We start from the raw sequence: 23,837 nt of genomic DNA on the forward strand, positions 1-23,837 counted from the left end.
CGCGGGCGAAATCTGAAAAATCTCGAGCACGGTGATAACGGATAGGCAGGAAAATGCCGTTGCGTCGTACACTCGGAGCGACTCGAGGCGTTTTCAGCTCATCACTACCGGTACATACGCAATAGCCTTCTACGGTGGGAGCAGGCTATATCGGGACAGCCATTCACAGATGCTCACGCGTATATTACAACATCATGAATCATTAACATCGAAATCGAGACGCGCGAACGGGCGGGGCTCGAGCGAGACGCATTTTCCGAGAGCGCGTGGAGGGATCTGGGACGGTGAATGCGAGGAATCTTCTTTCTTTCGACGGATTCTCACGCGGATTCCGTAATAAATTACTCACGACTTTATTCTCCTCTTTAATGGGCAACAATAGCGTATTCAAACCGAAGACCGATACTCGTCGTCTTCCCGCGTCGTATTGTTAAAACTTAACAAAACTTTACTATAGATTTAACGCGCGCGCGCGCGCGCAAATATATGATACAGCTCTCTGAAAAAGACGCGGCGGACTGCCTTAATCGTCGGGAACGGGTGGAGGTAGATTTCCCTTTCTTTTTATTCCATCATCGGCTCAGACTAAACAAAGTTATTCCGGCTGGAAAATCGTCTCGACTTCGCGGAGGTTGCGATCTTCCAGATTTCCACATTTAATTCGTGCGATCTTCCGTTTATTTCCCCTGCTGAGAGCTCACTCCGCCGATTTGTTCGTGGAATTCGCGTTCACCTGCGTGCATGTCTGTTTTTAGTCCGCTTGGAAAATTAGCATCTTCCTCTACCATTAACCCATATTTCTTAAGACGGTCCTGCGACGTTGCGTAAGATCCGGCGAAGCATAATGTGTCACGCGGCATTCGAGTTCCTCGAGAAACGGAAACGTGGAAAATGGTGTCGGTACGGCACACACCGCAACATCCGCGTCTGAATTTTGGAAATATAATTCTTAAAAGTTTAACTTCTGTTGGCGCGATTGCCCCAACCGCGGCGATGCGTGTCCTTGTATTCATCCATGGCGCGCGTTTGTGTGAGGAACTCGGGATCGTCCCTTTCGATCTTCTCCTCCTTCTCGGCGGCTTCGGTGTCTTCTTGCTCGTTCGAACTTTTGTCGCTACTCGCCATATTTTGTAGGCATCGAGAGTTCATTTGGTTACGTTGTGACGGATCAGGCCAACTGAAACAGATACCAGAAACCACGTGTGAAGAGATCTTAGAATTGGTAAATTTTAAAGAACTTCGAACTTAAAGAACTTAGACCAGTGTTCATAGACAATATTCATAATCAGATCTTATATTTAAGATCGTCGTAAGTTCATCTTCGTAGCCAATAAAATGAACCGTACAGCATCTGAAGGTGAACTTAAGATGGTCTTATGTATAAGATTCGACTATGAATACCGGTCTTATTGATGGTTTAAAGTGACATGTGCCCTTACTCTCCATCTTTGACCCTTTGATCGTAGAATTCTTGGACCGTTAAGACTGGTAAACTCGGATAGCCAGCGCCATAAACCTGCTTCTGCAACTCGTCACGAGTAATGATAATCGGTTGTAGTTTTGGAGTAGGTGGTTTCTGTTTTTGGGACATCTGCGAGGGCAAATTGTGTGGTCGTCCCATTCTCTTCATGTGTTCCAAAATCGTCTTCTCCGCAGCCAACGAATTCAACTCCTCGATCGTTTGGATTATATATAACTTTAGAAGGGTAACGAAGTATTCTCTCTTGGTCTCGTCGTCGATGTTGGGATTGTCTAAATTTTTCTTCAGAATGTCTAACCGAGATTCCAAGTCCTTCTGTTCTTTGTATCTTTGCAATTTCGTATTTCTCCGACACACCTATAAGATGGACAAGATTGTCACTGAAATAATTATGGAGTGTCTTCAATAATGACGTGAGAGTAGAAAGCTCACCATTTCGGTGATAGTTTCCTTATTTGATTTGTTTTGATTATCGCCTGCTTCATCTTTCCCATCAGTTGAATTAATTTCTGGTATTTCAACATCCGTCAGACCATAGACTTTGACACGTTTCAGGAAATCTACAAAATAGATCTCTGCTACCTTGACAATGTGCATTCTGTCGTCGTTGCCGCAGATTTTAGTAGTAAGTGTGCCTAATAGAGCTGGCAGCAAGAAGTACTTGACATTTTCTGTTGACACTTCTTCGAAACTTTCATTGTCACTGAACATATCCACTATAGAGACCAGTCTCGTTGCATCTTCAAACATACTCATTGTCCGCCTTATGTCTGACTGTGGTAAACAATAACAAAAACAACAGAATATAAATCCAAATATGTAAACTTATTCACGACAAAAGTTGCAACGCACAGAAATCAAATGCATTTCTTCCCTTCTGGCGAGTTGCGTGCGGAAAAAAGCGAAATACATAGCGCAGAGATGCCGGAAGAAACAAAAGTTTTACAACTTCCGATGTACCTGTACTTTTGGGCTGTTTGTAGGCTCCTGTGTTTTGTTAATGCCGTTGAACAGTTCGAAGGCGTTATCAAACAGCTCCGACAATGTCGCAGGGTCTTTCTCGTCTTTCTCAACACGCAAACTCTTCGACAAACTTTTTTCTGACATTATAGTATTGTTTGTTAACCTCTCAAAGTAGTACGATACCCGTCAGTGTTATGTTTCCGTGAAGTCCGGGGGTAAAACTTTCCTGTTGTGACCGGGTGGGGGAGGACGGGGAACGATTTTAGCGCCATTACTCGGGAAATGGCGAACTAACCTCTCTACCTGACAAAAAGGAGGGAAATGCGCCAGATTCAAATGTACTCGCGCACGCGCAAGTCTTCACTTTTTTTCTTGTTTTTCTCATAACTGATACCGATTACTAGTAATTAACGTCGAATTAAAAAAATCTTCTGTTTATCATATCTCATTAATAAAACTGCATCCGTAGCAGATCACGAATTTAACCTGTTCTCTCCCGAGACAAATTTGTTTCATATAAATGTAGTTTCAACCAGGATTGAATAAGCTAATTTTTACTTTTAACTACGTTAAGAATTAAAAGTTAATAGCTTATAAAATTAACTTAGTTAAGTTAAAAGTTACATAAACAAACACTAACTTATGATAAAAGTTAAATTAAAATTAAATTAACTTATTAAAGTTAAAAGTTAATAATTTAAAAACCATATATGTGTTTTTGCATAAATAACTTCTTCATCGTGAATTAAATAATGGAAATAGTCTACTATAAGAAAATATCGATTTTGTGTTCAGATTTCTACGTAAAAAAGCGCATTAATACGCAAGGAGGGACGAAAAAAAAATTTGCTGACACTATTTTTTTATTTTTTTTCTCTGTTGTAAGTAGCTCGCAATGATTTTAATAATGATGATTTACTCCAACTTATGAAAAAATAATAAGTTACAGTTAATGCATTTTAACTATCCTCTAAGCAAAAAATCATTAATACAACTTTATTACAATGATATTTTATAACACGAAATGTTCTCAAACAGTTCTTAATGTTGTATACACCCATACAGCACGGAAACTTGTAGCAACATTGCTGCAACGTGCTGTGTGGACAACGTTATTGTTAACAATATTTGACCCAAACATTAAAAATAATATTTCTACAATATAATTTTAATATTTAAGAATATTATATTCAATCAAGTTTAAAAACATTTATAAAATAAATTTATATTTAACAAAATATTATTTATAATTATTATAAATATATTATTTATAACAAAATATTATGTCAAAATGTTTACATAATCCACGTAAAATCAACGTTTTAAAAGATTGATTTAATGTTTCTTGCTCACTCGGTGATTTAAATTAAAAGTGGATTCGTTTAGAAATTAACCGATTCGAGTTAAAAATGACTAACTTCTCAACTTTAAACTGATTAACTAGTTATCACCCAACCCTAGTTTCAACGTTTCAGCTTTTGGAACAGCCGCTACAATCTACGCTCGTATAGTGAGGTTAGGGTAGAGCGCCGCTTATTCCAGCCGGCTGCGAAGGAGGGAGGAGTAATATCTGGCGGAGCTGCCGGAGCCGAGGCTCGTCGTCCGTCGTTGCCACCGTCGTCATTCGTGTTGCAGCAGTGACAAAGTGTGCACGCTCCGTCTCCCGTCAGTCAGTGTCGCGCAGCACTGTGCCGGCGAGTAGTGGGTGTGTGAGGATCTCGTACGTCGTTTCCCTCAGGGAGAGGAAAAGAAGAGCGTTCAAGCTTCAGTCGGTCGCAAGCAGCAGCAATCATGGGCAGTAAGTTTTCCCTACGCGAACTTCTCTCTTGCACGCGGCGGCTTATTAACGTACGTTCATTCAAGTCCGGCTTGTCGATAACGTCGTTCGTCGATCTTGACCCAATGACCTTCGAATCGAACGTTACCACGACCGATCTGGAACCGCCGTCCGTACCAACGAATTTCCGTCCGAACGAATTGCGAGAATGGAATATTCGATGTGGCCGCAGGTATATTAGCGGGGATACGTCCGCGCGATTGTTTTTATTTTTTTCTCTACACGCCGGAGTTCGCGCCCGGCTTTATGAGCGGTGTCCGGTGCGCGCCTGCTTCGGAGCAGCGGATTTGGCGGCAATTCAAAAACTGGATAGCACGCGACGCGAGACACGTCGACAGAGAAATGCGAAGTCCGTTCGTTTTACTTCGAGAGAGAGAGAGAGAGAGAGAGAGAATAATCGGGATCTTTGATAAAGTTTACCGATAAGATTTATTGTCGCATTTGATTTACAGAAAACTTGCGTGCCAGTGAAGAATCGTCCCAGAGAAATGAGCCATCGAATCGACGTCGAGACAATCGAAATTACATTGAATCGATTTGACGTCGATTCGATGTTCGTCTCTCGCTGAATTATGTTTTCTTAACTGACTAGCGCTAACTAGTAGCCAGCGTAATTAGCAAGAGAGAACGAGCGTAATTGTTGGGAGGTGAGGCGATATCTTGGAGTTCGCGACGGCGATGAAAATTTAACTGCGCGTTCCGCGTCGGTGTACCTTTTATTTTTTAACAGACACACCGGATTCCTTTCGCGCGAAATAAGATAAGTCACCGTCGGCGGTATCTCGAAAGTTTATTCCTGGCTGTCTGAGAGGGAGAGAAACCCGACGGCTTCTTGCCAAACGTCGGCCGTCTCGTCGCGCGCGAGCGCTTATTTTTATTCTTCAACAAAGTAGACTCGTCGTGAACTCGTCGGCGAGGAAAAGATTTTGCGGCCGAGCCGCGTTACAATATCGTACGTCGGCCTGTCGACGGCAGGTGGCGATTTGAATATATGCCAAACGCCGAAAGAATTGATCAGCGACATTAACATATCGCCGACGATACATATTTAGCGCGTCGTTTGAGCCGCGTGACATTTCCTGCAACACGGACGAATGAAAATAAATCGAACTTCGCTAATTTGGGATCGGACAAATGCGAGCTCTATTTTCACATCTTCGACGCGCGAGCGGAGTGAAGCACCGATATAAATAAAAAAGAAAGAAGGAACGAATCAATTTCGTACGAGAGGAATTATGAATTTGATTTTTGAGAAGAGACGCGCTCTCACGTTGAGTTCATAGGTCACGGGGAATCGAACACGATGGTTCTTTCGTCGAAATCTAATCTTGAAGAAGATATAACTGCATTCTTATGATTATCGTCACGATTGTGTTAGCTAGTCCAGAGTGTCCGACATTGATACATCAATTATGGCATATGTAATTGAGAGTAAGGCGATACGAATGGTATTCACGCTTATCGATCGTTGAACCTCGATAACAAGGAATCATTCTTCTCTCGTGCGCGAAAAACTGCGAAATAATTCAGTATCTCGAAATGTTCTTGAGATTTAAGGAGGTTCGCTCATTAAAGCCTGTTTTACAATATGCCGTATGTCGCTGTTGAATGCCGATGGTCCAATGAGAAAATTTATTTTTCAAAAGTTAATTCTCCTCATTGGACCATTGACGGCGTTCCGACATCCGACAACGACATCGACGTAGAACAGGCTTAAGTGCCGTATTTCCAGTGGCGCATTAAGGGGGTTTTTCACATATTTACTATTTATCAAACAAAATTATCTTTTTATGCATTTATCTCACTAGCTAAATAATAAATGTTAATTTGAAACGAAACTGAGGTAAATATGTATGTGCACATATATCGCTACAAATATGAAAATATTAGTTTTTATTAATGCTATATTTATGTATATTAGCCTTTGATATTACGACTGTTTTCTAAACTTTTATCTTATATACAAATATTATCAAATTGATTTATTAGTTGAAATTTATTATATTATGAGATTCCTACATGCTTGTTCCTACATACAAATTTATAATTAAATATACCAGAAATTATATGGTAAAAATGATTGACATTTCTATTACACATTTTGTTAGTTCGATTTATTTTTGTATTATGTATATATTACAAGTTTATCTTATATTTGGCCGAACCTCCTTAATATTTCACTGCATCTTTATTACCTATTGAATAATTTAATCAAGAATATATATTTAAAGAACGGATGTGTGTGTACGTGAAATTCAGCGTTGATAAAGCTCTAGCCAGGTTCATTGGACTATCTTATCGACAACTAATAGTACTATTTTTACTCGAGTTCAATCTTGACCCTCGTCTGCTTTTCGTCAGGAATTCAGGCTTCCGACATTGGAGCCTGACAGGCAGAATGCGTCGAAGGGGTCCCCCGAGTAATAATAGTAATTAGAATCGAAACAAGTGGCGGACTGTTTCATTTGTACACTCGGGTCTCTATAACGTTGATTGCCGACATCTGGCGTTCGCTCGAAACTGGTATCAACGTGGATCGTCCATTTTCATCGATGAGAAAGTCGCCATTAGCGTCGCGCCGATTTCCGATACGACGATCTCCGTGGCTGCACGCGAATCTTATAAGGAAATAGTCGGTTCAGCTCGACGACACATAAGCGCTTGACCTAAGACAAGGTGTATGAATGTATTTCGCCGCGAATGCGAGGCCGACTCTCTATTATAAGCTGGTGCGGTTTGTATAAATATAAACCTATGCGCGCCACAAGGAGAAACGAGTGCCGGCCGGCGTTCTGCCTCTCGGGTTTCGGTTGCTCCGGTACACCATAACGTTATATACTCGGCGTTATATATTCCGCGTCTCTCAAAGGGAAGATCAATCCTTCCCGTTGAGAGAGCAAGACCGAGAGATATTTAAATATAGCGCCGCTAAGACAGATTTTTCGCAGCCCGCGTTGTAATTTACGCGTGAGAGACGACTGCGTCCGGCCGGAAGATTAACTGTCCCGTTACGAAATTAGACGCACGGAAGAGTGGCTGGTATAAGATTTTCGTTCGACGACAACTTTCTCCACGACGAAGGTGTCTAATTGCCGACCGGCGGTTTCTCCCGGAATTTTCACACGTCCAGCTTTAAATAGCGATAAACGGGCGAGCGGCGAGAGTCCTGACGGAATAGGCGTCGCGCCTTGGCGCGACTCCGCGTGCTCTTGAGAACACCAGCGGTAGAAATCCGATCCTCGAGTCCTACCCCCTGTTCACTCCCCGTCTTTCTCTCCGCTCGTTTTCATGACTCATTATTGTTCGTCTCGTCACTTATCCGCTCTGAATCTTAACACATCCCCGTCATATCCGCCTTCTCGAGTGTAGCGTTAGCGTTGAGACATTTCACGATCTTACTGCGAATCAATCTTACGAACGCTGAAAAACGCTGATCTTGGACTGATTATTTGACGATGGAAAGAATAGATTACGTACCTGTCAACGGACCGCTCTCTGCAATATTAGCGTCAAAAGAATTTTAAGGAGAAAGGCTCTGCACATTGAGAGAACAATATGCTTGTAACTGTAATTGCAGAAGTAAATGAATTATAATCGGGAGAACCGTTTTTCAAGTAATTGTTGCTATAGCGTCAGTGATAATAATAACCTTACATCCATATTATTATTTTTATGATTAAAACCATAAAAGGGATATAATTGAGGTCAAAAATAACTATAATTTCTTTCAGAGTGTAGATATTCAATCAGAAAAAAAATATTGAACTACTAAAACACAGTATTGCGTTTCCGCCAATCAATGAGTTAAAAGATCTGTAAGAGCCAATACACGGATATTTTAATGCGATTTATTGGCTCTCGAATAATTTCTTCCGATAGGATACTAACTTGGTCAAAGTTTCACGTTCGGAGTGAATCACTTCGTTGTAAGTTTCACGACAAATTGTTATGAGTATCTAATTATAAGTTTCTCTCGGTATATCAGAAGTAATAAATATCTACATTTTCTACGATTTCTCCGGCGATAAATGAACTTGTGTGCGAGCAACTTGCGTTACGCTCCATTTGCACATCTTGCGCCATTCTTCTTGTTTACTACGGCCTTTATCAGTGCATAACGAAAACAGAGAAATACTCTGTTAACTTTGGCGCCGCTGGAGAAGCGAGGCGACGCCTTAACAAGGATCACGCGACAAAGCTGCAAGCTGCAGGTTGCCAAGCACAACCTACGTCTCGTATGATTTTGGATGTTTCCGGCCTCCAAAAGAGAACCGAGGGTGCAGCGAGCGCGGAGCTTCGCCGAGCTTCGTCGTAGATTCCCCTCCTAAGAATAGGTGACGTGTTTTATCCAGGGGGGAAAATAGAGCGCAGCGCCAAAATCCGAGATCCGTATGTGCGCGCGCGAGCCACGTCGAAATAGGATACGTTATAAATAAAGCGCTATGAATTTTACGCCTGTGAAAAACAAGCGACGCGCAACATCCGCATTTCGCACCTCATGATTGCCGCTGCCAAGCGGCTTCTCGTTATGCAATTAAAAATTTCGCACGTGCCGGATTTTGCGACTGAACATTAGCGCGCGTCGTTTTTCTTCCTTGCGACTGTTTCATGAAAATGCAATGCGTCAGTGAATTACCGGCAGAGATATGCGTCGTTGTCTGTTAGCGAATTCGATCACTCGTACTATACTAGATAGGTTCATGTGTTATATATAGGTTGCTGTATATACATGAAGCAGTTATTTAAATAAGGAAGCGTATGGACATTTTGAACGATTATACATTTATACTGAGAATAGTAGATGATTTGAAAGATTTCTCATTCTTCATCTATCTTTTGGATCCGATTAAAGGAAGGAAAAGAAGGAAAAATGCTTCGTAGCATATATCGCTTACTGGATCGTACCTTTTTCTGCTGAATGCAAATAATGACAGTTCAGCAGAACATTTATTTTGCAACTGTTGCAAGTTTTCTGTGCTAAGATTGATTATTCTTTTAGATGTAGAAGGATGTAAATAATATATGGTCACATTATTTAACGGAATATGTATTAATCCCTTGACTCTCTCTCTCTCTCTCTTTTTCTAGGGATTTTCGAGTTCACCGTTTACGAATATGAAGATAAAATGTTTCAAATTCAAAATATGCTGGATCCAATATGGCAACTAAAACTTTATAATTTTATTTCATCAAAATAAAATTGGACATTTGTAAATTTCTTATATATATCTATATCTAACTTTTTTTTTTAACTGTTAATTGCGAATTAACAATCAAAATTGCTAACTTAAAAATGACAGATCTAATATGGTGTCTGTGAATGTAATTTTGTTTCTGATAATATTATCATATTTGCCATCCCCATCTTAAATTAACTTTTTAAGTTCGCCATTGAATAGAGCGACTCCAGAAACCTTTGAATACACAATTTTAGAAATATTAAACTATCAGAACACAGTATTGCGTTTGCGCCAATTTGGGTCACTTTTTGCAAACGCAGTTCCTGGTGTAATATATAATAATCATCAAAATGATAACAAAATGATGGAAAAGTGAGTTTTTATAATTATTTCCTCGTCATTTTGACGTCATTGTTATTTTATATTCTACTTGGAATATTGCATTTCCGCCAGGTCAAGAGGTTAATATCATTTCATCGTCAAAGCGCTTGTGTTATGCCATTGTACTCGTATACTTTATGTGCAGGGGCCTTTAGCGTATGTTAATTCAGTGTAGCGCAAGCAATCGAAATTGCTATATGACGCGGAACGATCGGGTCATACGACATAAACATCATGAGAAATAATCAGATTACGATTGGCGTCTCTCTCTTCCTCTCTTTCCTGACATCGTTGAGAGGAAGTGAGACCGATACGAGAGAGAAAGAGAGAGAGAGAGAGAGAGAGAGACTGAGAAATCTAATTATACATCCGAAGTCGAAGGATATATATATATATCCTTCGACTTCGGATGTATAATTATATATATATATATACTGCCAGTGTTATTTTCGTTTTTCGGCGAGTTTCTTTTCGTCTAGCGTTTCTCTACTCGCATTCCTTCGCGTTCTCACACATGGCGGGAACGCACGGCGAAATCGGGTGCATCGAATTCCCTACGTGCATCGCAAAATGTTTCAGATGTCTTATCGTGCTTATTAAACTCCCGAGAAACGCGTATACCGCTGCGTGCGATGATAACATTTGAACTTCGTGGAGGTCGTTGGCATAATTTCGTCGCTTGTCCTGATTACGTTTACGTAAGATCGCTAATTCGATGGAAATTACAGTATTAACCGTGAAATCGAATTAACACGCTCCCGCGTCCGAGCATGCTAACACGAGCCACACCTTATCGGCCTTAGCGACGAGTCGCGAAATGCAGCGAGTGTTGTAACAGATACATTTTTTTAAGTAACTAGATACAGACATTAGATACAAATACTGAAGGGGAAATGTAATATCAATACAAATGTAAGTTCAAGGTAAATATTCGTATTCTTCCCTTAAGATCTATTTCCTTTTATCGATAAAAGAGCACTCAGAATAAGTGATATAGTATATATGTGTTTATATTTAATTATTTACTTTTATTTTATATCTGTATCTATATCTACTTATTTTGTTTTCGGTATCTGTATCTTTATCTACCCAGTCAACGCGTTTAATTGCAATTATATAATTTCAAATGTAACAATAACTTTACATCGATGTTATAATCCCGTACTCAACAATGTAATTGCAATTGCAGCATATGTATGTGTAGCAATATAAAAATATGTAACAGTTACGTTGTTGAGTGCAAAGTATTGATGTAATGTTACCGTTACTCAGGATTTATAACGAATATGTTATAATAGTATATTATAGTTTTTTTAATATTTTACTGTCTCTCTCTATATAATTATTTGATGAGGTACTTCCAAATTTTCAATATACATATAGTAATATTACATATATCTATGTAATAATATAGGCTAAGTTACTTTTTAGCCGTATAAAAATAATAATATAACATATTTGTGACATCCATGAAGTATAAAGTAAGATATTTAATATATATGTATTATTTGTATTTAAAAAAAAAGATGTAAAAAAAATTGTTGTGTAACAGCAACGTAAAAATTACGTTCGCGCCGTACAATATGTGATTTAGAAATGCATACATGTCATATATCCGCTATATTATTGTGTCGACTGAGTAGTTACTTAAAAAAATATATCTGTTACAACACTGAGCGAAATACATCGGACACGCCTGAGGAATTTATTTAGATCGGCCTTGGTATCGCGAAAACGATACCATTTGCCAATTCTGTGTCGTACGTAGATCCGCGTCATCATCTGGACATCCTCTGGATGCAACGCGGCGCGACGCGGCGAGACTCGCTCTGCCGCGAATCGTCGTCGTCGTCGGTCGAAAATAGACTCGACCCGGGTGCGTCCGTCTAGAAACGAACGCGTCGTCGAGCGTTTTATCATGCGCCTTTGCCTTTCAGGATATGCATGGGTCACGCTGGCTACAAACGATGCCTACTCTCTGGGAGCTATGGTCCTGGCGCACTCTCTACGCCGGGTCGACACCAAGCACGAGCTGGTCTGCATGGTCACCCCCGGAGTGACGGCGACGATGAGGTATCGCTCTTCGCGTGAATTCCATGTTGCGATCCAGCTGCGAGATATCGGCGACTAGCGTATAATTGTGTAACACGACTGAGCGCGACACTCGAGTAAGCGGCTTTTTTCGTTTCCGGCAGGGAAAAATTGGCCGCAGTATTTTCCTTGGTACAGGAAGTCAACGTTCTCGACTCGAAGGACGAGGCGAATCTGGCTCTACTCGCTCGACCCGAACTGGGCATCACTTTTACCAAGCTGCACTGCTGGAGACTAACTCAGTACGAGAAATGCGTGTTCGTTGACGCCGACGCGCTTGTGAGTAAACGCGAAATTTCACGCGTGTCACCACCTGTCCGCAGACAGAAAAATCAGTTTTTGCTGGTGGGATGTACTGGGATTGGAGACCTGATAAAAACTCGGCGTCAAGAAATGATATTTCTGTTACCTCGACTGGGAACGTTCGTGTGAACATGCAGCTGCGTTAAAATTCAATCGAGACAGCAGAGAGGAATCGGCCGAGTAGAAATCTTTTATAGGAATCTTCTTTCCTACAAGCGAGTTTTTGACTGATCTTCAGACAAAAGAATGAACATTTATATTAACATGTTCTCTCACGCACCTCTCCCGTCTTTAAAACAAATTAGAGAACCTTCGAAGTCTCGAAGTTTCAAAGTTCGAAAACTAAAACTTCAAAGCTTCGGTTTAAAAACTTTAAAGTTTCGAAATTGATTTTTGAAATTTCGATTCATTCGAAGCTTCGAAATTGTCAAAGAGTAACAATTCTAATTAAAACTCTCTCGAAATTAGCTCTCGCAGTTTCGAATATTCCAAGTTTGATTTTTCACACTTCAAAATTTCATTATTCGAATATAACATATCGGAGATTCCGAAATTCGAAGCTTCGAAAGCTTCGAAAAACCGGAACTTGGAATATCATTTCTAGCCCTACTGTGTAGAAACCTTCTACATGAATCTTCTGTTTTATCATCTTCTGTTCCTATAATCGAGTTTCCTTGTCCCCAGACAGCGGACAATTCATTTACATCGACAAAATGATTTTTGTCTGTGCACTCTGTGATTCGACTAACTTTGAGCGGCCGGTGGGCCTTCTTCAGGTTGTGCGAAATTGCGACGAGTTGTTTGAACGCGAAGAACTATCAGCCGCGCCCGACGTCGGCTGGCCCGATTGCTTCAACTCCGGTGTATTCGTCTTCAGACCGTCCCAACAGACGTTCGCGTCGATCGTCTCGTTCGCCGCAGCCAAGGGCTCCTTTGACGGTGGCGATCAAGGCTTGCTGAACATGTACTTCAGCGATTGGGCCAGCAAGGACATCTCCAAGCATCTGCCGTTCATCTACAACATGTGTTCTACTGCGACGTACTCCTATCTTCCCGCATTCAAGCAGTGAGTGATGTCCGCTCTCGCGATCCTTCAGATCCGCATCGGTCGATTCACGTTTGCGTCGTTCCAGATTTGGCGAGGACGTCAGGATAATACACTTCATCGGTATAACGAAACCGTGGTTGCAGTACTTCGACACCCTGACCGGCACGGTTCAACCACCAGCTGGTTCCGGACATTTGCAACCGCTATTGCAACTCTGGTGGAATATATTCTGCGAGCGAGTGCACTCTCAGCTGTCCAGCTCTATGGTGAGTTCAGTTCGATTTATCCGCAAGTAGACAGTGTGTGTTCAAACTGATAGTTATCTTCACCGAAGACGAATGATACTTTTGAGTAACGCTCGGCACACGCATTCTGTTTGCTGCTAAGTTTCACACATTTCCAAGTTCGCACACATTTTGACGATGCCCTCGATATTAAGCACAATGTACATACGATACGAAAAAGTAACGTTGTTAGAGAGAAAAAAACGGTCACCAATGCTGCACTTGGTTTACTACTAACCGATTGAATGTATATTTTTCTGTTTTCGCATGACGCTTGCATAGGTTGCCAGCAGAATATCGGGTCTATTGTTGCCTGACATCTCTCCTAAGCCCCACATACCCACTCCTGCACCCTTTGAACCCTTCAGTACCCGTCAGTACCCTTCAATACCCTTCAACGTAAACTACGACGCATACAACGACGTTTCCGAGCAAGCACCGGATTTCTCCGAGTTTAAAGACCCCTGGGAAGAGCATCTGCATTACAGTGCGTTACATCAGCCTCTTAACGAACGTGTCGTGTTCACCTCTAACGAGAACGATTCCCACGAGGCTGACCAATCGCGAACCTCGGGTCACGATTCCTGGGGAGAGGAGAATGTTTCTTACCAAATCGACCGCAACGAGCACTGGTTCGAATACGATCACACTACACACAATGAGCATCATCAACATGTGACTCCACATGGAGACAACTATAGTCAGCACTCCGCTCAACACACGACACATCATCACTGGCAACTCAGTGAACGTGAACAGCAGCATGAACAGCAGCAACATAATGTACAACACAATCAACAGGTACGAAGACACCATCATGAGTGGCATCGTGACGAAAGGAGACAATCCGGCGAACAACATCAGCACTTTGAACAATTTCAACGGGACGATCATCATCATAAATCTAACGACGAAACGGCCCATTGTTCCGTTCAACATCAGCCGGTACACGAACATTACGGGTGGCTGTCGCGTCCCATCGAAGTGAAACATGAAAATCATGCGCAGCACCGTGCTAGTGACAGTAATCAAGCTAGTCATCCAAATGTAGACTATCGTCGTTTCCACGCTGAACGTATATCTGAAAGTAGTCAAAGTGCGAGTAACGAACGGTCGTTGGAAGCTGCGTTGGATAAACGTACGAACGAACCGAGAATCGATTCCTGTCCTCTCCCTCCCGCACCTAACAGCGATCTCCACAATATAGCCACGCAAACTGACCCGAGCGCAGCCAACCATGTAAGTAATTGTTCCCATATATATTACTTTCTCGTTTCTTTTTCTCTAAATTCTCGAGTTAAATCCGCCGGATTATTCCGTGCTGTCGACAATATAATCAGGTAATCTCGTTTGCTTCCTAAATGTGTTGCGCTTTCTCGATTTGTCTTAGTGTTAGTTAGTTAGTGTGCACTAACACATGTTACTCCCATGTAAAAAGTACTCCATGTAAGTAACGTTAAGTCTGTACATAGACGTGACTTGTTCTCAGATAACAATCAATACGGAGAAGAGATGTAATATATTAAAACATAAATAACATGTATGTAATATATTAAAATTATGAATATGCGCTTGCAATATTCGCGCACTTTGTGGCTCACTTTATTGTCGTGAGGTCACAATACGTCGGAATTTTATCTAAGCCCCTTGTCACCGCAGGCAGCCCAAATTAAAAGGTATTCTTATTGATTACGCAGGCGGGTATTGCCGGTGCTTTGGCTCAGTTGACTCTCGGCGTGGCCAGAAGCGAGCAACAGATAGCCCTAGAGGAACAGATGAGGAAACAGAGCTGGGAACAGGGACACATCGACTATATGGGTCAGGATAGCTTCGATAACATATGGAAGAAGATCTGCGAGACGCTTTCCCAGGCACAGCAACGGCAACCGACTCCACCTAAGGAGGTAATCGATCATAAACTTTTAAAAGGCAAATCGGACCGCTAATTCTCAAATCAGTGAACTAACTTTTAAATCAGTAAGTTAGCAGTAGACTGTTAGATGCTGTGAAGCAGTTGATAACCAGCTCTCACTGCTCGATTTTAACCGTATAAATGATTTCAAGTCCTATTTATAGTCGTTGCTTGAAACTCGTCTCACATAAGATATTCAGGTTTGAGTTTAAAGTTAGACCCGAGTTTCTCACGTGAGACAAGTTCCGAGTAACGACTATAAGCGCGGAATTTGGAAACATTTATGCTTTTTAATATTTTAATAAAATGTTAAAAAAAACCCTTTTAATAAAATGTTTAAAAAAACCCTGATGAAAAATATTTCAGAATATTTAATATTATTCGAATATTTAATATTATTCAGAATTTTTATGAGAATTCTAAGACTTTTTATAGAATATTTCAAATATTTTTTTTACGAATTGGGACGTTCTTTTAGAAAAATTCAGGCAAAAAATTTGAAAATTTCGGAATATTTCTGAGTATTTTCGAGCATTTCTTAATATTTCTTCTGAAAAACTTTCAGTTCAAAATTTCTGATTAAATCTCAAATATTTTTATAGGAAATATGAAACATTTTTTTTCACCAAGAAACTTAAAAATCAGTAATTTTATTATAAAATTTATTATAAATATAAACCTCAAAAAGACTGAGAGTTCCTGTAACACATAATTTATATTACATTAATTTATATTATAAATGTTCACAGGATAAACCTAAAGCTGAAGTTGCTCCCGCTGCTGTTGCAGAAGTCGTCGAGCAAAAAACAGCGACTGGTACGTACGTTTTGTTGCCATCCAATTTGTAATTCACGTACAATAATATCGTCCACTGTAAGAATGTCTTATCAAGTAAAATGCGTATCATATGCAACAAGAATTTCAATAATGACACGATATTTGGCTCAACGTGCACTGTCGAGTTGTCAAAATAATGAGAGATCTGCGAGATACTTGAGATATACTCACAATGTAAAGCTATTAACCGTTCAAGTATGCTTTGCGTTTTTGTTTGTTTTTTTCGTTTTCATTTAATACAGCATGCGATATTCAGTCGGTTATTTAGTAGTTTCTTGAATCGAAATACCGTAGTAACGCGCGAGCAAACGATTGTATATTCGAGAACGAAACCAATTTACGTTGGCACCAGCGAATATCGTATCGGTTACGACATTAGAAATCGGAAAGTAAAATAACGATATACAATTGTTGTTAATACAATTGATCAAGTTTGAGCGTTTGCAGCAGGAACTGAGGACAGCAACTAACAGACCCTGGCGCCATAGCATTGCTGAGTCTTGTATTGTCGTTTTGCTTTAATGGGGTAAATATTTTAAGTGCGCTCGCACGAAACGTTCACCACGACATCACGTGATATATTCTGAAGCACGTCCACAAGATCATGATGCATTTATTGAAATATTCGTTGGAATCTTCTCATTGATCGTTAATTTTAGATTAATTGTTTCTGCAATTCGGTTACTTTCACTATCATATTTAGCTGGCACGAAAGATTTTCTTCTACTTTGAAATATTCATCTATTTCACTTACACTATACAAGATACTTTTATAGAATCTCTAGATACATTACATCTGCACAAAATATAAGGTTAAAGTTATACATATACGATTCATATGAAATCACACAAACAAAGTGTGTGAGTTATGATATATTTTATACTTTAAAGGTGATACTTATATGACTACGCTTTTTGTTTGAGCATAACGCTTCTATGAATTACTAATGGCAGTTGCTTACTAATGAAATATTTTACGTTTAGATGCTGCTTTATTATCTTCCCATGAGTAAAATAACACGACGTCCGATCGTAGCGCTTCACGAATCGCTATATATTATATACGCGAAATATTGCGCTACTGTTATGGTTTGTTTGCTTTATACTAACGAAAGAAACACTTAAGTGCGCACTGCATATATTCCACACGTAAAATCATATATTCATTAGTAATTTCGCTCGCAGTTCATTCGCATTTTCATTCGAGCATTTTACATCATTCAAATTCGCGTGATACTTTGATACGCTGGGACGGAATTAACCGGAATACTGTTATCCTCGCCTGAAATTACGAACGGTAATGTCTACAACGATATTCCGCATTAATCGATATTCTTACCACTATTTGATCAAGAAACGGTATATTCTGTACATGTACCGTCGAACTTTTGCATAGTTAAATAATAGAAATTATAATATGCAAGTAAGAGCCGAGCACGATTATGTGCGAATACATATTTTTAATGATACTTATTTGAGAGGATAATATGCTTGGAAGAGGATGACAGTGTGATGACGCACGCGCCGACATTCCGCCAGACTTTCAATATACGCGGGGAATCTTTTTTCCACGTCAAAGAGAATTATAAAGGAAAGGAATATTAAAGGGAATTATAATATATACGAGGGCAGTCCGATAAGTACTTAGCCTACAAAAGAAAAACGAAAATTTTGGAAAAGTGGCGATTTATTTCTCAACATAGTTTTCTTTTTAGCTCGATACACTTGACCCAGCGATGCTCCAACTTCTTTCTGAAAAATACGTTTTCTCGAAGTCTGCAAAGTAGGCCTCCGTGGCGGCGATGACCTCCTCATTCGACTCAAATTTCTGCCCGGCGAGTGACGTTTTCAAGTTTGGAAACCAAAAAAAGTCGCACGGGGCCAAATCTGGAGAATACGTGGATGGGGCAGCAGTTCGTAGTCCAATTCGACCAATTTGGCCATCGCCGAGGTCATCGCCGTCACGGAGGCCTACTTTGCAGACTTCGAGAAAACGTATTTTTCAGATGGGTTAAAGAAGTTGGAACATCACTGGGTCAAGTGTATTGAGCTAAAAGGAGACTATGTTGAGAAATAAATCGCCACCTTTCCAAAATTTTCGTTTTTCTTTTGTAGGCTAAGTACTTATCGGACTGCATATATATATGTTGAAAGTTTGACGGAATGTTGCAGCGTGCATCATCAGACTGTCAAATATATTATCCTCCCAAATAAATATTATTCAAAATATCCCTGTTGAAAATTTCCCAAGTGTATTCCCACAGAAATCCATAGGAACTCATGTGAATCTACACAAGATAATAAAAATCCACGTAGGAATCCGCATCATTTCTGAAAATTCATATAAGAATCCACATAGATTTCTATCTAGGACCAGGACTTTTGGCGCAAAACTCTAGGGGCAATTATGGGTTTCCTACATGGACTCCTACCTGGTTTTCTTCGACAGGGACGTTCGCACATAATAACCGTACTTGGCTCTTGCCTGCTTATTCGAATTTCTAATATTTGATCATATACCATGAGAGCCTAATACAAAACAATCGGTTTTGCACGGTTTCTTCTCCCTTCTCTTCGTAGAATAGAATCTTCTTTATATACAGCGCATACTCCGTTCCAACTCCACGCTCACTCACTTCATTCTTCTTTCTCCACGCAGTTGAAACGGACAAGGACTCGACGCAATCTCTAGTATGTAAACCACCCGAGGAGAAGCTTCCGACGCCGGCTGTCCCCGCCGAGGCTGCGCAGCCCTCTGAACAGAAAACATCCGTCGCAGAGAGCGTCACGGCGGAGGTCGTCGCGACGAAAATACCCAGTGAACCGACGCAACCCGCGACGGAGGTCTGCATGAAACCGCCTACGCAGGAGCCACAGGACGCTGCGAAGCCGTGCGAAACGAGTGTTGAAGTGAAACCGCCCGTGGAACCATCACCGTCCATCACAGAAGCGAGCGCGGAGCAGTGCAAACTCACGAGCCCGATGACGCAGGCACCCGCACCCCAGAGCGGAAGCACCCCATCGCCGGCGGAGAGCGCGCCACCAGCTGAACCGCCCCTCTTGGCGGGCGCGATCTGCATACCGCCTGTCACTGACAAACCGCAGATCCCAGTTCCTGCTGTTCCGGACGCAACGCAGCCGACGGCTACTCCCCCGGTTTCCGCTGCGGTACCGAGCGAAGCACTGGCTCAAGACACCTCGAAGCTCCCAACTGAAGGTGCAACCGACGTGACGCAGCCGTTGACGATCGATCCGAGCGAACGGCACGCGGATGTGCTGCTGGCAGCTTCCGAGATCTCGACCGTGAGCCCGGTGCCCATCCAAGTGGCGGAGTCGGTCCTTCAGGCGGAGCCGAAGGAGTCCGTGTCGGGCGCGGCGGCGCCCGTGAGCGACCAAGCGATCGCCACGACGGTCACGGCCGTCACGGACGTCGCCCCCGCGACTGAGCGGAAGGAACAGGCCGTCCAATTGAACGGGTCGGCGAGCGACTCTGAGAAACGCGTGGATATCGCGGTCGCGGCGCCTGCTCCGCCGGAGAAAACCGCCGCTGAACCGACGAAGGAACCGGCGCCCGCCACGGACAAAGATGCGCCGCCGGAGAAGATAGAGCCCGTTAGCAGCGCGGTGCCTGCAGGAGTGCTGGCCGAGAAAGCGGAGGAAGCAGCGAAACCCGTGGAACAGGCGGCAACAGGGATGCCGGAAGCGGTCGCGACGCCGGAAGCGAAGGAAGCGAAAGTTGCAGAGCAGCAAGTAGCGAAAACAGAAGCAGCGGAAGCGAAGCCTGCGGAGCAGAGTGCGAAAATCGAAGCGGCGGGAGCGGCGGAGAAAGCCGCAGCTCCTCCGGAGCAGCTTGCGAAAACCGAAACCCCGGAAGCGAAGCCAGAAGCGAAGCCAGAAGCGAAGCCAGAAACGAAGCCAGAAGCGAAGCCAGAAGCGAAGCCAGAAGCGAAGCTAGAAGCGAAACCAGAGGCGAAACCGGAAGCGAAGCCGGAGGTAGCTGCGAAGGCCGAGGAAACGGAGGTGAAACCCACGGAGTCCGCTAAGCAAGCGACGCAAGCTGAGGCGGCGGTCACCAAGCCGCCGGGCCAGGTTCCGGAGTTACCGGTCGCCGAGAAACCCCAGGAACCACCAGCGGAGTCCACCATGGCGAAGGCATTGAGCATCCCCTCGACGCCCACGGTGATCGAGGCTACGCCGCCGACCAGTCCGTCTGTGGAGAGCGCGCAGGAAACGGCGGAGGGCCAGGAGAAAGTGGCGAAGAAGAGCCTGAAGAAATCCGACTCCGCCGACGGCACGGACGGCGAGGGCGGCGACAAGAAGACGGCGAAGAAGACGGTGAAGAAGGTTACGAAGAAGACGAAGAAGCCTGAGGAGGCTGCTGCTACCACCGCCGCCCCACCGACTCCGGAGACGGCCGTTGCCCCCGCCCCTGTCGCAGCCGCCCCCGCCGCCACCGGAGACAATTCGCAGAGCAAGGTGAAGAAGACGGTGAAGGTCACGAAGAAGACCACCAAGAGCGGGCAGGGCCTCGAGACCGACACGACGGTTCCGGAGACGCCACCACCGCCGACCAGCCCTTCCGCCACCGCCGCCATGGGCCCCGACATGCCCGTTCCGCCGAAGCGGAAGACGAAGACCAGCAGCAGCATGGGCGCGAAAGGCAAGAAGCCCGAGGCGGAAGAGTGATCGGTCGACGGTCCGAGCCGACGAGAATGGTCTCGGCTGACGCGGAGGAGATCGCAGGACGTCCGGGGGAATCCCCTGGCCGTTCGTCGCGTTGGAACGGGATCATGGCTGAGTCCTACGACAGAGAAGCCGTTAACCCTTCCGAGACCTTTCGAGAGCTCGCTTCCGTAAAACTGGCGTGTGGCGAGCTGCACGTAAAATGCCATACGCGCCTGGAGCGAAATTAGTTGTTTATTAATATACATTCTGAACACACATACACACACGCATGTACACCGTAGCACGGTGTAATATCGATTTACACCACTTCGCCATACAACGATACCGTGATGAGCCTCCGATCAATTCCGGAACACGGCGACAACGAACACCGTCTCGAAAGGGTTAAAGGTACAACGCTAAAAAAGAGATTACACTTGCTAGTCTGTTACAGTTTTTTGATACTTTTAATATATCGCAAGAGTTTCTATATTGCCGTTGAGAGCTTGATGTCGCGCTCGCCGGAAGTATCGAGCGATACCGGAGTTTATAATCGACAGCACAATTTGTAATCCGTATTTATACGAGTCGCGTTATTGTTCGCCCCCCCCCCCCTCTACACTCCTTTTTCAATTGATTATATTCGCAGCCCCTCCCGCAAGCTAAGCCAAGAGTAGCACTCGCTTCTTCCGTAGTTATCCGTTCCTTTTTAAGTATCGTATTTCTGTAATTAATGTCGTTTTCGCGAGCCACTCAAGCGGGATCCGCGAGCCTCCTCGGACGATACGTACTGGCGACCGCTTGAGCAGCTCAACTTCAGCCGACATTTTACCGCCATTATCCTCTCCAGCGAGTATTTTATACTTTTGTTTACTTGCTTTGATATGCAATGGATGCAATGATGATGCAATAATGGAGTGTGTCGCAGAACAGAGAAGAGAGGAAATTAACTCTGTGATCTCGAGATCGGTTTGTAACGTTCTATCGATTGTTACACGGATTCGTGTCGCGATGAAGCTGTCATCACATCGCACTGAGCGTAGATCATTCTTGCTCGAAGCTGTAATCACGTTTGTGGAAAGATCATCGTGGAGTTAATAATTTGTTGAGATATATATATATATATATCTCAACAAATATATATATATATACAACATATATATATATATATATATATATAGCAGCCTCGCGCGCGAAATCTTGTTGTGGCGCGCTTGTCTGCGTCGATCGAACGAAAATCAGTCAATTGTTACGAATTTGAGAATTTATCAAGAACAATAGAGATCATTTTAGATTATAATATTCGAGAGCGATACAACGTTGCGAGAGCAGCAATTGAAATATCATGCGATGATTTTTAGCGCAACCGTTCATCCTTTTGTATACTTTTTCTCTCTCTCTCTCTCTCTTTCTCTTTATCTCTTCCTCTCTCTCATATGTATCATGTTTATTAAATTATATTTTTCAGTGTGTATTTTTACTCTGTCTTGTTAATTACCCAGGAGCCATCTGTCTCTAACGATATATTCATATGAAAAACCCAGTAAACAAGAAATCACTAACATAGTTATTAACATAATATTATATTGTTACAATGATATTTTATAACATGTAACGTTTTCAAATATATAGTTCTTAATGTTATATACGTCATTGTTAACAATATTTGACCCAAGCATTAAAAATAATATTTCTGCACTATAATTTTAATATTTAGGAATATTATATTATTAAGTAACAGTTTAAAAATATTTTAAAATATATTATAAAATATATCAAATGTTTATAAAACCTACATAAAAGCCAGAGAATAGCCATATCAGCCAGAGAAACAAATTTCTTATATGTAATTATATAGAATATGTCTTGATATATAAAAATATAATTATATATGATTATATATATTTAGTGAATGCCGCTATTAAGAAAAAGTTAGTGAGCGGAAGCAGTGCTGGGGTGTGCGCAAATAAATGCGGAGTCTTTATAACTGTTCACACGAAACGACGAAACGCTGTATTTACAAGAATTTTCAAGCTCGCAGCGCGACACAATAAAGAACGGGATTCTATCAACTAAAAACGCAACATTAAACAAAATGGGGCAACGCTGAACAAAGAAATCGGAACGCTAGGAGATCGGCTAGGTCGCCGCGGCGGCTCTCTCTCCCTCGCGGGGAGAGGCACGGATCGGAAATCGTGCACAAGGGGCGCGACGGCGTCGATCGCGACGAAGGCCGTCGGAAAGCTCTTGTACGACGGACGAGAGACACTCGCACTCCCGAGCGCGATGCACTAACGCGCGTTTGCGAGAGACGGGGCGCAGTCAAGTCCGGAGCGTCGAGAACAAATCACGAGGAGAATCGGTGGCGAGGAACACTCGCGAGCGCGTCCGCGATGTTTTAAACGAGAGTGAACGCTCCGGGGTCCTCAGGGACGCCGAAGAACAAATTAATTACGAAACAAAATACGAAAAAAAAAACAAATTACGCGTGCGAACAGCCGTTGTTTTTATCGCCGGTTGTTTCGACCGCCACATATAATTATCTGATTATGTATAGACTATATATACGATGTTTTTTAATTCTACAAAAAACTTTACTGCTTGCTATTATGTCTCATTACTTGATAATATAGTATACATACATACATACATTTAGGGTGTCGCAACATAAGAAAAACATCTATCTCCTTTATTTTTAATTATATAAGGAATGTTTAGAGTATAATTTGAATGGTTTCGAAGAAGGGATATTGTGGAAGAAAACATTTTTTTGTGGTCAATTTTTCGATAATTTTTTAAGCTCCCCAAAATTTAGGTGTTCTTTTTATATTGAGGCACCCTATATATCGTCATATG

At 42.4% G+C, this 23,837-nt stretch overlaps 2 protein-coding genes across 3 annotated transcripts; one reads left to right on the forward strand and one right to left on the reverse strand.

Moving 5' to 3' along the window:
• Positions 1–329: 329 nt before the first annotated feature.
• Positions 330–2,746, reverse strand: LOC106746100 (immunoglobulin-binding protein 1b). The gene is made up of 4 exons (XM_014622351.1): positions 2,441–2,746; positions 1,913–2,254; positions 1,440–1,837; positions 330–1,177 (listed from the first exon to the last, which is right to left on the reverse strand). The coding sequence occupies exons 1-4, from the start codon at positions 2,585–2,587 to the stop codon at positions 958–960; spliced, it is 1,107 nt and encodes a 368-aa protein (XP_014477837.1). The 5' UTR covers positions 2,588–2,746; the 3' UTR covers positions 330–957.
• Positions 2,747–4,012: 1,266 nt separating this feature from the next.
• Positions 4,013–22,159, forward strand: LOC106745521 (proteoglycan 4-like). 2 transcript variants are annotated; one of them, XR_001374534.1, is made up of 9 exons: positions 4,013–4,241; positions 11,779–11,914; positions 12,037–12,211; positions 13,012–13,301; positions 13,369–13,549; positions 15,265–15,471; positions 16,229–16,295; positions 16,764–16,842; positions 18,976–19,064. XR_001374534.1 is itself a non-coding variant. In XM_014621237.1 (8 exons), the coding sequence occupies exons 1-8, from the start codon at positions 4,235–4,237 to the stop codon at positions 21,000–21,002; spliced, it is 3,090 nt and encodes a 1,029-aa protein (XP_014476723.1). In that variant the 5' UTR covers positions 4,013–4,234; the 3' UTR covers positions 21,003–22,159. The 2 variants fall into 2 exon arrangements, 1 of the variants encoding a protein (XP_014476723.1); XM_014621237.1 differs by lacking the exon at positions 16,764–16,842 and having other exon boundaries at positions 18,976–22,159.
• The last annotated feature ends 1,678 nt before the right edge of the window (positions 22,160–23,837 follow it).

Source organism: Dinoponera quadriceps, unplaced genomic scaffold, assembly GCF_001313825.1.
Source record: "Dinoponera quadriceps isolate SergipeBrazil2010 unplaced genomic scaffold, ASM131382v1 scaffold106, whole genome shotgun sequence".
Classification (NCBI taxonomy): domain Eukaryota; kingdom Metazoa; phylum Arthropoda; class Insecta; order Hymenoptera; family Formicidae; genus Dinoponera; species Dinoponera quadriceps.

Coding starts and splice junctions, on each gene's coding strand:
- LOC106745521 (XM_014621237.1), top strand. Junction 13,550..15,264: donor CTCAGCTGTCCAGCTCTATG/GTGAGTTCAGTT, acceptor TTGATTACGCAG/GCGGGTATTGCCGGTGCTTT. Junction 16,296..18,975: donor CGAGCAAAAAACAGCGACTG/GTACGTACGTTT, acceptor TTCTCCACGCAG/TTGAAACGGACAAGGACTCG.
- LOC106746100 (XM_014622351.1), bottom strand. CDS start 2,587: ATGTCAGAAAAAAGTTTGTCGAAGAGTTTGCGTGTTGAGAAAGACGAG. Junction 1,838..1,912: donor AGGAAACTATCACCGAAATG/GTGAGCTTTCTA, acceptor TCCATCTTATAG/GTGTGTCGGAGAAATACGAA. Junction 1,178..1,439: donor CAAAGGGTCAAAGATGGAGA/GTAAGGGCACAT, acceptor TATCTGTTTCAG/TTGGCCTGATCCGTCACAAC.